General features: G+C 39.1%; 1 protein-coding gene across 6 annotated transcripts in view; it reads right to left on the reverse strand.

The window, feature by feature from the left end:
- Positions 1-618: 618 nt before the first annotated feature.
- LOC124802702 (coiled-coil domain-containing protein 134-like) overlaps positions 619-15007 on the reverse strand; it is a 50881-nt gene continuing 36492 nt past the window's right edge. For all 6 annotated transcript variants that reach the window (XM_047263649.1, XM_047263650.1, XM_047263653.1 and 3 more), the window contains exons 4-5: positions 997-1175; positions 619-910 (exon numbers count right to left, since the gene is read on the reverse strand). In XM_047263649.1, coding sequence (XP_047119605.1) covers positions 743-910; positions 997-1175 — 347 coding nt within the window. In that variant the 3' untranslated portion in view covers positions 619-742. The remainder of the gene's footprint in view (positions 911-996; positions 1176-15007) is intronic.

The following is a 15007-nucleotide window of genomic DNA, read 5'->3' on the forward strand; positions in this document are numbered from 1 at the left end:
CAATGTACTACCACAGGATGTCAGGCGTAGGCAGAGGAGGTAAAACATATTCCCAAAAGCTTTGGGATAACCCTAAAGTTGGTACATATGCTTCCCAGGACCACAAATGACAGATTAATTTTGTACTAAGTATACTTCCTACACCCCTTCCAAAAACTACACTGGTGGCAACCACACTTCCCAATAACCATCAAAACACTGCTGTTTGCTGGGATATATACTCCCCATAGTCTGAAAGCTATATTTCACAACAAACAGAAACTACAGCTGGTGCAGGGGACTGCCACTGGATGTCAGGAGCGTAAAGAAGTATTCCTTAAATGCTGTAAAGAAATACCTTCAAAAGGGTTAACAAAAAGAGGAGATAAGTCAATAGAACACGTCTTGAGCATCAAGAAATATTTAAGTTGGTATAGAGGGGGATTTTAGAGGGAAACATCAAGACTTGACTACTACAGTAAACAGGTTAAAGTGGATGTAGGATATTGTATTAATGCAGAGATAAAGAGACTTTTACAATCCTGTAAAGCATTGAGAGCTGCACCAAGCTAGTCTTCAGTCTGAAGACAAAAACAATGTCATGTTATACCATGCCTTTTCAGTGAGGTAAAATAACTATTCACATATCAGTAATTTAATTTCTCTTCTTCTATATCTCCAAAGAGAGTTACAATGAAAATTCTTCAAGTTTTATTACATGGTCCACCTTAAAAGTTACCCTTATGCAGTGTCGAAGGCACTATCACAATTCGCCTGTTAAACGTGGGCCTCTCTTTATTTCTTTCTTTTTCTTCTTCCTCTTAGCTGGAACCTGTGAAACATATTCTTCTGTGTTTGATGAACGACTTTCCCTCCTGTAAGGGTTAATGTAATCAGGATGGCGCTCAGTTATATTAAGTTCCATACTGACCTGAAGCAAACAATTATTTCTAAGGAACATGCTCAGTTACACATTGGCAAAACTGAATGTTAGAATGGTAAAAAATTATTTCTTACAAGATCAATAAGCTTTCTGGTACTACTGTCTAACAGTTGTGACTGATTTGCAAAATTCAAGCTCCATTCGAACATAACACGCCATTCATTATTGGAGTCAAGAATCTTCGTAGAAATTTCTGGAAGATGAAGTAAAATATCTCCAAACAGTGCTGTATTTTCCAGGATGTTGGCCAGAGCTGTTGACAGTTCATAATGGAATGAAAGCATAATTTTAATTTACACAAAATTGAGCAGAATTTTGATAACATAGTTAATCAGGATGTTGATAAAATGCCAAATTTTTACAGTGTATGCAGACTGCCTTATCAGACATTTTTTCCAGACACAACGGACAGTGTATCAGGTGGCTGCAACCTGACAATTTACACGGTGTGTATACATTTTCATTAAATGGAACACTAGATCCGTATTCATTAAAAAACATGTACAGTGAAACCTCTTTAAACGTTCCTCAGTATAATGTTTTCCTCTATGTTACGTCCATTTTTTTCGGTCCCGACTAAAAGCCCATATAAACAATGTTAAATATTCCTCTTTACTGCATTTCCTCTATATTACAATTTCCTCCATGTAACGCTCATATTTTTGGAACCCTGGTCAATTATTTACCCCTTTATAACGTTTAAGTGACTGGATGTAGATGCATCGTTTTCTGTTCTGTGGATTCACAGTTTGCACCGGCTCGGAAAGCCCGCGATCAGCGTGTTTCATATGTCAGCTGCAGAACCCGGTCACATGACGTGACACACATTCTGCTTGCAATCTTTTTGGCACCATTTCCATCGATGCTTTGTATTTGTAGCGTGTTATGTGAGCTGAGCAGCAAACAGTTCATGTGTCTAGTGAGAGCGTGTCTTCAATATAACTTTTTTTTAAGCTTTCGTCAGTGGACATGAGTGAAAAGTGGAAGAACATTTCTCTGGAAGAGAAGGTTTATGTTATTAAAAAAGTGGAGGCATCTCCTGGTGTGAGTCGCGTGGAGAAAACCGGGAAGCCAGCAGAGCTCACAACTGAAGCTGAATATTTTACAGGCAGTGAATTTAATTATGTACTCGTGGAGGGAAGTCAGTGCTGAAACTATGAAAAACTGTTTCAGAAAAGCAGTATTCTGTGAGAATGAGATGGCAGCTCCTGTGGAAGATGTTGCAAGTGATTTGCAAGAATTTCGGGAATTAATAGGCAGTGATTCTGTCACTTTTGAGGACTTTGTGGCTGTGGATGACAACATGTCAACCACAGGAGTGCAAAGTATTGAGGAGCTGACTGCAGAGAGAAGCTTGGAGAATAATAGTGGTAGTGACAGTGACAGTGACAGTGACAAGGAAGATGACCCTGTGTCCTCATATACTAAGGCAGCTGAAGCCTTTGAAACATTCACGAGATATACGATGGCCCATAGACTTGAGGACAGAACAGTAGTTCAGCTTGCTTATTCGGAGCAAGAAATGATTGCCATAGAGTCTAGGAGAAATAGAAAACAAACATGCTTGCTTGAATATTTTAAAAAATCATAGGTATGTGATTTCCAGATTGCATAGGTTCCTAGAGTTTTGTGCAAATTTAAGTTCCGTTTCATAATTTAATTATTAAAGTATTTTTTTTTGTAACTAGTTCTTTTTTAATCTGTACCATTTACTGTGTTTTTATGTAATATGTTCAGTATATTATAAACAAAATTTGTCTCATATTCTATAATTGGCGCAACTGAAGAACGGGATACCACCTGTCAGCTTTGGACAACGATGTCATATCTTAAGAATCTGTTATAACTTTTTACAGTACAAACTGATCCATTTACTTTCACCCATCAACCTAATGGGCTCCTTTTTTTAATTACAAAAAACTAATCATTTGATCATTTGCAATGAATATCATATTACAGTGTTGTGAAAATTTAAAATGTCATCTATGGCACCACCTGTCAAAGCTGATTAGTGGTATCCCGATCTCCAGTAATGCCCTATAATTATTATTTGGAAGCATTCCCATTTATAGTGTTTTCCTCTATACAGTGTTCAGAATTTGTGGTCCCTTGAAAAATGTTATATAGAGGTTTCACTGTAGTCAATATAATAGAAGGAAACATTCCACGTGGGGAAAATTATATATAAAAACAAAGATGAGGTGACTTACCGAACGAAAGCGCTGGCAGGTCGATAGACACACAAACAAACACAAACATACACACAAAATTCAAGCTTTCGCAACAAACTGTTGCCTCTTTCCTGATGAGGCAACAGTTTGTTGCGAAAGCTTGAATTTTGTGTGTATGTTTGTGTTTGTTTGTGTGTCTATCGACCTGCCAGCGCTTTCGTTCGGTAAGTCACCTCATCTTTGTTTTTATATATAATTTTTCACTGTAGTCAGTTAGATATTATTTATTAAACTCCACTATGGATAATTGCATAAGGAGGTGAAAGTATCAACACTGGTTTGATAATGTATCTAGTTCCTTAAATAACTGTTTATTAGAGACTTTTACTCTTATTATATGTTTTTCGATAATGAATAATAATGTTGGTGCACCCTATAACATTACTTCTTAGTCATAAAAATACAAGGACAGTGCAAATTTACTGCGCTTAGGTGTTTAAGAATAATACCCAATTTATTCTTACTTGTGAACATATTCAAAACCCTTATTGTGTGTCAGCAATGATTTCTTCTGATTGAAGAAAATAAATTCCTTATACAAACTCATGGGCATTCCCAGAATGACTATCTCATTACACTAACCCCTTCATTAACGTACATACAAATGTTCAGTTGGTAGCACATCTAGAGAATGGTTTGGTGCAGAAGTTTCCAGTGTCTACTAGACAGAAAATGCAGCACATTTTCTGGCAGTGAATGGTCTATTGTTACCTTCCATAAGGATTTTAAAAAGTATCTCAACAGATAGGCAACCACTATTCAATATCTTAGAGTAAATCGACATAGAAAATGAGTAATGATGATGCACTCTAATGTGCTATTTACCTTACTTCTGGGTTAAATAATGCAAGAATGGGGAGAACAATGGGAGAAAGAAGGTGCAACAGCCATAAAGCTTGGCCACCAGAAGGGAAATGTGAATACAAGCTGCTTAGCCTTCGTTGATGATTTAGTAATCCTAGATGAAAGAGAAGGCAAGGGAAGATGATGCTGCAAGAGCTACATGAAGTAGCTGAGAAAACAGACCTGGAAACAAACAAAGAGATAAATGTGATGGCAGACTGGAAAACTGCATATGGTACAATGAAGAAAGTTGGACATCTATTTATTTCGTGTTCCAGTGATCCTTGTGAATGTATAACAGATTATGGAATGTGCCTGTTTTACAAGTTTGTTGTGGTTGCATTCTATGTTGTTACGTAAACAGTGCGCTACTAATTAGTTTCACATTAAAGTATCTACAAATTAGGTTCTGTTCCAGAAAAATAGAGAGTGATAATAATTAAACTTTCAAACCACTGTAGAAATAGCACTACTGGTCAGAATGACGTCAAATTACAACGGAATATTATCGGAGAAGGGGGAAAACATATGGCAGAAGACAAATAAATAGTTACAAAATGTAACAATAGATGGTGCTGTAAGCATCATAATTTAATACCTGTAGACTACAAATGACAAATGAATCATACAAAAATGCCTAAGGTGTACGTTTGACGTTAAACAAACTGTACAGCTGAGTGTGCATAGGTGTACATGAGTGGTACTGTTAGTTACATAAGCCCATCCACCACGGCAAGGTCATATCACATCGGATGGGAAAAATCAATTTTTAATTGTCCTGAGGCCAAAAACCACATACTAAGCATCAATCAAAATCAAATTGGATTATTAATTTCCGTGTGACTGGTGCAAAACAAGTTCAATATACTGTCCACCATTTTCTGCAACAAGTTGAAACCAAGAAATAGCTTGTTCTGCAACTGATCAAAGTGTTTCCAGGGTCACGTTCAGAATGTGTTGTGCGATGTGTGCCTTCAATGCAGCTAAGTTTGTAATCAGAACACTGAACACAACATCTTTCAGATAGCCCCACAGCCAGGAGACACACAGATTAAGGTCAGGTGATTGGGATGGCCAGGCTGTAGGGAAATAGTGGCTGATAATTCTAGCATTTCCAAAATGGCACTTCAGCAGCTGCTTATCTGGATTTGAAATGTACGGATGTGTGCCATCTTGCATAAAAATTATCTCATCCATACATCCATGCTGTTGGAGAGCTGGACTGATGTGGTTGCAGAAAAGACACTCATAATGCTTACCAGTGGCGCTACAGGTAACAGGACCATAAGCACCGGTCTCTTCAAAAAAATATGGCCCTATCATAAATGATGCCATAAACCCACACCACACAGTGACCTATTCAGGATGAAGTGGTGATTTGCATGTGGATTTTCCATTGCCCATATACGACAATTCTGTGTAGTGACATATCCTGTCAGATGGAAATGGGCTTCACCTGTCCACAAAATCTTCCATGGCCAGTCATTGTCCACTTTCATGTGAGCAAGAAATTCTAAAGCAGAGGTCTCACTTGCTGGAAGGTCAACAGGAAGCAACTTGTGCACATGGGTAATTTGAATAGCTAGCAAAGAAGGATGTTTCATAGGATTTTACGCACTGTGCTCATGGGTATGTCCAATGTTCGGGCAATTGCCCGTACACTACATGTTTGCACACCACCACTCGTCTCCTCCTGCATTTCTGTGGCCACTACTACCACTGACGTCGAATCAGTTCATTTCCTCCCTCTACCAGGATGCACACCAAATGAACAAGTCTTTTAGAATTTCTGAATCATTTTCTCCAGACTCACCGCAGCCATCGGACCAATGACTTTTTTCAAACCCTTCAGTGTCCAGAACTTCTCCAGAGCAATGAGTGCACAGTCACCATTCTTGTAATACAGCTTTACAAGCAGAGCACAATCCTGCATTGAGACAGTCATGGTGAACATCGCAGATGCGAAAAGATGAAAAGCCATGCACCCGGCGCGTTTATACCAACGTCAATGGGTTGTGAGCATGACAGGTGTTTTCATTTACTATTCTGACACATCCAGTGCCATCTATTGATCAATTTTCACACCTTTTTTTTCATCTACCATATTTTTCCCCCTTTTCCAATAATATTCCGTTGCAATTAGGCATCATTCTGACCAGTGGTGTTATTTCTACAGTGTTTTGAAAGTTTAACTTTAATTATAATCACCCAGTACATCATATAAAATAAATATTACAGAAAATTAATCTATTACAGAAAAATAAACATTTGTATAATAATAAACACACATGAACACAAATAAAGATCTGGGGATGCAGCTGAATGTTATGAGATACTAAACATCATGGCTAAGGAACTCTTCCATAACGTAAAATGACCCTTGGGAATAGACCTGCCTTAAGAATTTCTTTTCTTTTCTTTTCTTTTCTTTTTAGATCTCATCATACACTAAATGCTTAATTTGTGAAGGGAGTGCACTAAAAATTTTACAGCCACTGGCCCCTTTCTGTACACAGTTTTGTATCCTCACAGTGGGCATCATCTTTTATTCTAGTATCATCACTATGTGATATGCAATATTAGGTAAAGGGGCTTTTTTCCCCTTATGAAACACGCAAGGGAGAACACAGATAGTGAGGTGGATATGAGAATTTCAAGTTCCTCAAAAGATTTCTGCAGGTGGCTGTAGGGTGGACTTCACTCATATTTTTAGGGTTCTTTTCTGTGCATTTAGCACTTTTGTAGCTAGTGGCAAATTTCCCCAAACTATGATTCCATATGCCATAATGGCATGACAATAACCATAATAATCTGATTTGATGGTTTCCTTGTTTCTATAAGAGCAAAAAATGCGTAATGAACAATTTGCAACACACAGTCTTTTGCACAGAGCCAGGATGTGGTCTGACAAGTTTAATTTGCTATCAATAAGTGTTCTGAGGCATCAAGGGATCACCAATTTAGTACTGGAGGGCAGTGTGGATGGTAAAAATTGTAGAGGGAGACCAAGAGATGAATACACTAAGCAGGTTCAGAAGAATGTACGCTGAAGTAGGTACTGGGAGATGAAGAAGCTTGCACAGGACAGAGTAGCATGGAGCGCTGCATCAAACCAGTCTCACGACTGAAGATCACAACAACAACACGTAGGCCAAGGTATTTTGAATTATCCCCCCTAGCTATCTGCTGATGACCTAGTTTTTCTCCTGTTTCTACATCTTTAGAGGCTGTATGACAAGGCACATAGTTTAATGTAAATGGATAGATAAAAATCTACTCACCATGCAACAGCAGGGGAACACACGGTGGCAGGGGAGCACATGCACAAAACAGTTTAACTTTTACAAGCTTTCAGAGCCAATGGCTCCTTCTTGTGACAGACGAGTTGAAGGGGACAGAAGAGGTGTGAAGGAAAAGGGCTGGAGAGGTTTAGGGAAAGGGGTACAGTTCAGAAAAGTCACCCAGAACCCTGGGTCAGGGGACACTTACTAGATGTGATGAGAATGAAAGACTTTTTTACGGATGAGAAAGAAAGACTGAACGTTAGGAACTGCACCAGATGAGCTTCGAAAACCTGAGAGCTTAAAGGTGGAAGGCAGGGTAATATGCAAGACAGAGGTTACTACTAAAACATTGTGCACGAGTTAGTAAGAGTGAAAAGCTAAGTGCAGTGTCCGTGACAGAGGTGGGAGGGGGAATGGTGAAAAATAGACAGATCAGAAAATGAAATATATAAAAAACTAAAATGGATTGAATAAATGAGTAGTTACTGTGAAGAAATGCTGAAGCAGAAGAAATTAACACTGGCTAGCAGAAAATTCATGAATTAATTTATGGAGACTTGTGATCCTATTTGTTGTGTTACTATTAAAAAAAAATATTCAATCACTATATCAGCAACTGTTTTTGAGTCACTAACTAGATGATTCTCACTTTTGTATGGATATTTACTCTACAAACTGCACTTTCCCCTGCTTCCTTCTTTATGAAATTCCAGACAGTTTTTATTTTATTGCTTGAGTTATCAATTTCTACATTCAAGAACATGTCCTTTGATGCCTTTATGGTCTCATTAAGAATTCTACTGTACAATTTGTAATTTCTAATATTATTGGGATCATTTGATTTCTTAGCTGCCACATAAAAATCGCTTCCTGTTCTGCAAGAAATTTTGCTGCCCTTTACAGTCCAACACCTACAGCCCGATTTAAAAAATGTTTTCTCTCACAAACCTTTTATGAAATGTTTCTTCAAATAGACATTTAACCTCGCTGATAAATATATTACATTTGGAGTTAACATCAATAGCAGTACATACATGAGGCCAGCCCACAAGCTGCATCTGATGATTAAAGTTTTCCATGGTGTGTCTGTCTATGTCTGTTTATTCTCATGTTTCTCCAAATGAAATTTACCTTCCTCTGTATATTTACTTGGTTTATGGTGAGAAACTGTCCCTCATGATCAGCGAGGCCATTTATAATATTTTAATATTATTTATAATATTTTTGACAGTTAAATTATTATATGTAACCATATCAGTAATTCTGTTATTTACTAAAGCACTAGAACTCAAACAATGGAAAATCCAGGAAGGACTAACGACAATATTATGGGAAGTACAGACTGCTATTCACCATTGGGGTGCAGACAGGCAGAACAAAAAGACAGCAATACACTTGAGCTTCCAACCAAAAGGCATCCTTTTAAAGTAGAAAACACATATATGTTTGCACAAGCACAACGCAGACACACACGACCTTTGTCTTTGTCCACTGAGGCTGGGCTGTGTGTAGCAACTGCATTGTTGGTATACGCAGTCCAGCATCAGCAGACAGAGACAGTGGTCGTGTGTGTGAGTTGTGTTTGTCCAAATGTATGTGTTTGTGTGTTTTCTACTATAGGTGAAGACTTTGTGGCTGCTAGCTCAAATGTATAGCTGTCTTTTTGTTGTGCCTGTCTGCAACTCAATATGTGCTTTATATGGTATGCAGCAATCTACCCTTTCCACAATATTGTCCTCAAAGCACTGGAACTGGCTCTTACCCTAGTTGGAAACTGTGCCATCGATACTACATCGTAAGCACAAATCAGGTGTTCAGGGTCCATTCTGATTCTATTCTTTTGTTACACATTACAGTCACCCATTACAATGAATGAATTAGTTTTTCTAGACAGATGGGAGAGGGTGATTCAGTGTATCTTAGAGAAACACTCAGATTTCCAGCAGGTGCGCTGTAAATTGACAGCACAATAACTGTTGCACACTCTGCTGTTATTTCGATGCCACACATCTGTTCAGCACAGTATTTGCTTAAATCTAGAGATTTATATACACTATTTCGAATAAACATTGCGACTCCACCTTTTCCCATACTAGATTGATAATGATGAACAGCTAAACAATAGTTTTCAATCTGCAACATGTGATTTCCATTTGTATTATGATATTTAGAGAAACATATTGTTTCGAGTTCACTTCCATATTCAGTAATATTACAAAAAGGGGAGATTGCTATTCACCATAAAGAGAAAATGCTGAGTTCCTACAAAATGACTGTTACACAAACACTCACACATGCATACACACATGAGGTGGAATCCAAAATTTTTGGGACGGGTGCTGCCATCTGGAAAGTAGGAGTAGTAGATCTTTGCACTGCTAGGTGGAGAAAGCTGCATATCTGATCAGTCAGTGTGCAGAGTGGCATTCAGCTGGGAGGACGTGTTGCATATCCACAGTGATTTCCGTAATACTCTGTTTTTGGTGTGTGGTGATTTTATGATAGATCCGTGAACAGAACAGCGCGTGTTTATCAAATTCTGTGTGAATTTCAGGAAAAGTGCTACAGAGACCCTTGCAATGATTCAACAAGTGTTTGGGGGACAGAGCAAGAGCCGTATGCGTGTGTTTGAGTGGCATGCTCGATTCAGGGCCGGCCGTACAGATGTCGAAGACGATGCTCACGCTTAAAGGCTCGTTAGCTGCACAATGGCAGAAATTGTTGCCAAACTTCAACAATTGGTTCATGTGGATCGACGTTGAACCATTCAAGACCTTGCGGCTGAAGTGGGTATTGGTTATGGGACATGTCAACGAATGCTGACTGATGAATTGGGCATGCATTGTGTCGCTACAAAATTTGTGCCAAGTATCTTGACTGCCAATCAGAAGGCACAGCATGTTGAAGCGTGCATGGACCTTCGTCACACAGCATCTGATGATCCAACCTTCTTGTTAGGGGTTAACACCGGCGACAAGAGCTGGATTTACTGTTATGACCGAGACACAAAGCAACAATCGTCCCAGTGGAAGAGCCCAGGCTCTCCAAGACCCAAAAAAAGTGAGACAGGTGAAGAGCAAAGTGAAGAGCATGATTGTCGTTTTCTTTGATACAAGGGAATTGTGCATAAAGAATTCGTCCCACCCAACCAAACAGTGAATTCCATGTACTATTGTGATGTCTTGCGACGGCTCCGTGAAAACGTGCGGCGACAACGACCCGAACTTTCGCGTCAAGGGAACTGGCTGCTGCATCACAACAGTGCACCCTGTCACATGTCCCTTGCTCACCAAGACCTTTTTGGTAAAAAACAACATGGTGGTGGTACCCCCCCCCCCCCTCCCCCGCATAATAGAAATAATAGAAGCAACCGCCATTCAATTTGGATAAGCAATAAATATGTCTGTAAATTTAAATGAAAGTGAAGTTGTCATACTGTAAAGAACACAAAAGCTGTACAATGTCACAGTGTAATCAAAACATATAGTCTTGTATGTAATTATACAACATGTATCAATTGAAATACATCAAATGGCTGAATAAATAAATCAATAAATGATGTTGATTGTACTACAATTCCAGTTTGAACAGACTGCCAATGATACCCTAAGAATTCACCACACCTTTTGTTTGCAGGGCATTCCAAGCAGACACTGGAATATCACAGATATAATTATCACTTGATGCCTATATGGCATACTATAGTCAAAGTGTGATTGATGCAATTTCCTCCCAGCAGCACACATGTAAATATTTCTGTTGCAGTTTAAGCTTGATATGTTGACTGCTCAGTGTACAAGGAATCACTGTATGTAGTCCACTGTACAGCAATGAATAAAGGAAAGTATTGTACATAGTACTGCTCCCTGCCAGGTTAATTTGAGAGGTATCTTGACAGTTCATCAACAGCACACGGATGATATTTTTGATATCCACTTGTGTTGGCCTTTCAGCCAAAAGCTAAAATGTATAGCAGTTTTTCACTTGCCTGTCTGGGACTCAACATCTCCTCTACACGGTGAATGGCAACATATCATTTTCATAATACTATTGTTATTCATCTTGGACTTTCAAAGATTAGGATCAGTGTTTTCATTTTAAATGCGTCATCAGTGGTACTGGAATTTCACCTCCTGATGTTAAATGATGGCCAGACACTTTTTTTCCCTTTCCAGCACTTTACCTGCAAGCCTCTAACACCATTCCAATAAAGCTAGGGAGCCTGGTAAGTACAGTTAGTGCGTACGTTCTCCCTGCTTTTGAAATCATGACTTCCAAAAAGGTTAACTTAGAGTTGTACAAGTTACTCAGTACAATTAGTGGAATTCTGTATGAATTTAACTGTAAAAGGTAAGGAATATGGATTATTTTGCGTAACTTGTGAAAGCTTTTGTCTGTGCAAATAACAACATGTTACTGAGGGGGAAAATACACCCTACGATATCTACATCTACATGGATACTCTGCAAATCACATTTAAGTGCCTGGCAGAAGGTTCTTCGAACCACCTTCACAGTTCTCTATTATTCCAATCTCGTATAGCGCTCGGAAAGAATGAACACCTATATCTTTCCGTACGAGCTCTGATTTCCCTTATTTATAGTGGTGATCGTTCCACCCTATGTAGGTCAGTGTCAACAAAATATTTTCGCATTCGGAGGAGAAAGTTGGTGATTGGAATTTCTTGAGAAGATTCCGTCGCAATGAAAAACGCCTTTCTTTTAACGATTTCCAGCCCAATTCCTGTATCATTTCTGTGACACACTCTCCCATATTTCGAGATAATAGAAAACATGCTGCCTTTATTTGAATTTTTTCGATGTACTCCATCAGTCCCACCTGTTAAGGATCCCACACCGTGCAGCAGTATTCTAAAAGAGGACAGACAAGCATAGTGTAGGCAGTCTCCTTAGTAGGTCTGTTACATTTTCTAAGTGTCCTGCCAATAAAAAGCAGCCTTCGGTTAGCCTTCCCCACAACATTTTCTATGTGTTCTTTCCAATTTAAGTTGTTCGTAATTGTAATACCTAGATATTTAGTTGAATTTATGGCTTTTAGATTAGACTGATTTATTGTGTAATTGAAGTTTAACGAGTTCCTTTTAGTACTCATGTGGATGACCTCACACTTTTCGTTATTTAGGGTCAACTGCCACTTTTTGCACCATTCAGATATTTTTTCTAAATCGTTTTGCAGTTTTTTTTTATCTTCTGATGACTTTATTAGTCGATAAATGACAGTGTCATCTGTAAACAACCGAAGACGGCTGCTCAGATTGTCTCCCAAATCGTTTATATAGATAAGGAACAGCAAAGGGCCTATAACACCAACTTGGGGAAAGCCTGAAATCACTTCTGTTTTACTCTATGACTTTCCGTCAATTACTATGAACTGTGACCTCTCTGACAGGAAATCGCAAATCCAGTCACATAACTGAGATTATATTCCATAAGCACACAATTTTACTACGAGCCACTTGTGTGGTACAGTGTCAAAAGCCTTCCAGAAGTCCAGGAATATGGAATCGATCTGAAATCCCTTGTCAATAGCTCTCAGCACTTCATGTGAATAAAGAGCTAGTTGTGTTTCACAGGAATGATGTTTTCTAAACCCATGTTCACTGTGTGTCAATAGACTGTTTCCTTCGAGGTAATTCATAATGTTCGAACACAATATATGTTCTAAAACCCTGCTGCATATCGACGTTAACGATATGGGCCTGTAATTTAATAGATTACTCCTACCACCTTTCTTGAATATTGGTGTGACCTGTGCAACTTTCCATTGTTTGGGTACGGACCTTTCATTGAGCGAATGGTTGTATATGATTGTTAAGTATGGAGCTAATGCATCAGCATACTCCAAAAGGAACCTAATTGGTATAGAGTCTGGACCAGAAGACTTGCTTTTATTAAGTGATTTGAGTTCTTCACTACTCCGAGGATATTTACTTCTACGTTACTCATGTTGGCAGCTGTTCTCAATTCGAATTCTCGAATATTTACTTGGTCTTCTTTTGTGAAGGCATTTCGGAAGGCTGTGTTTAGTAAATCTGCTTTGGCAGCACTGTCTTCGATAGTATCTCCATTCAAATTGTGCAGAGAACGTATTGATTGTTTCTTGCCGCTAACATACTTCACATATGACCAGAATCTCTTTGGATTTTCTGCCAGGTTTCGAGACAAAGTTTCATTGTGGAAACTGTTATAGGCATCTCGCAGTGAACTCTGTGCTAAGTTTTGAGCTTCTGTAAAAGATCGCCAATCTTGGGGATTTTGTGTCTGTTTCAATTTGGCATGTTTGTTTCGTTGTTTCTGCAACAGTGTTCTAACCCATTTTGTGTGCCAAGGAGGATCAGCTCCGTTGTTTGTTTGTTTATTTGGTATAAACCTCTCAATTGCTGCCGATACTATTTCTTTGAATTTAAGCCACATCTGGTCTACACTTATATTATTAATTTGGAATGAGTGGAGATTGTCTCTCAGGAAGGCGTCAAGTGAATTTTTATCTGCTTTTTTGAATAGGTATATTTTGTGCTTATTTTTCGAGGATTTGGGGATTACAATATTCAATCTCAATACGACAACCCTGTGTTCACTAATCTCTATATCAGTTTTGATGCTGGTTATTAACTCAGGATTATTTATAGCTAAAAGGTCAAGTGTGTTTTCACACCGTTTACTACTCGTGTGGGCTCATGAACTAACTGCTCGAAATAATTTTCAGAGAATGCATTTAGCACAATTTCGGATGATATTTTATGCATACCTCCGAAATTAAACACGTATTTTCGCCAACATATCGAGGGTAAATTAAAGTCACCTTTCAGCAACTATATCATCTGAATTGGGAGGTAGGTAAAAGGATCCAATTATTATTTTATTCCGGTTGCCAATAGTGACCTCTACTCATACTAACTCACAGGAAGTATCTACTTTAATTTCGCGACAAGTTAAACTACTTCCGACAGCAACAAACATGCCACCGCCAACTGTGTTTAGCCTATACTTTCAGAACACCATTAGGATTTTCACAAAAATTTCGGCTGAGCTTATATCCGGCTTTAGCCAGCTTTCAGTGCCTACAACGATTTGAGCATCAGTGCTTTCTATTAGCGCTTGGAGCTCTGGTACTTTCCCAACACAGCTATGACAATTTACAACTGTTATACCAATGGTTCCACTTGGTGTTTGGGACATCAAAGTTGCTCCCACCCGGAGATCCGACTGTGGGGCTATTACTCCGGAAAATTTAACATTAATGTCACACAACATAACTCGAAGGTGAGAAGCATAATCGCCACGCTTGCTTCAGAACGGATTGGCGATATAATTTCCAGGCCGCCCCTGACATGGGGTACAGACACCTTTGGTAGGCCGCTCCACTAGAGTACAGACGCCACCACACTGCTAGTTTTGGTCCACCCCGGGTATTTCATTTCCCCGGTGCCACCCATATCTGGGAGGCTTTCCCCTATCCACCACCTGGGGAGGCGCCCGATGGGGGACTAGCAACCCCACACGGGGCTGGATTCTGAAGCAATTTTAGCACTATTGACCACATTCTGACCGTTAGTGAAGTGATAAGCAGAGCGAATGAATACCAACTGCCTCTCTGCATTGCCTTTGTTGACTTTGAAAAGGCATTTGACTCCGTTAGCCACGTAGCTGTCCTCCAAGCTTTGAGTGAGCAAGGAGTGGGAGCAGCATACATTGAAGTGCTCAGGA

Source organism: Schistocerca piceifrons, chromosome 6 (genome assembly GCF_021461385.2).
Source record: "Schistocerca piceifrons isolate TAMUIC-IGC-003096 chromosome 6, iqSchPice1.1, whole genome shotgun sequence".
In the NCBI taxonomy this organism is placed as follows: Eukaryota; Metazoa; Arthropoda; class Insecta; order Orthoptera; family Acrididae; genus Schistocerca; species Schistocerca piceifrons.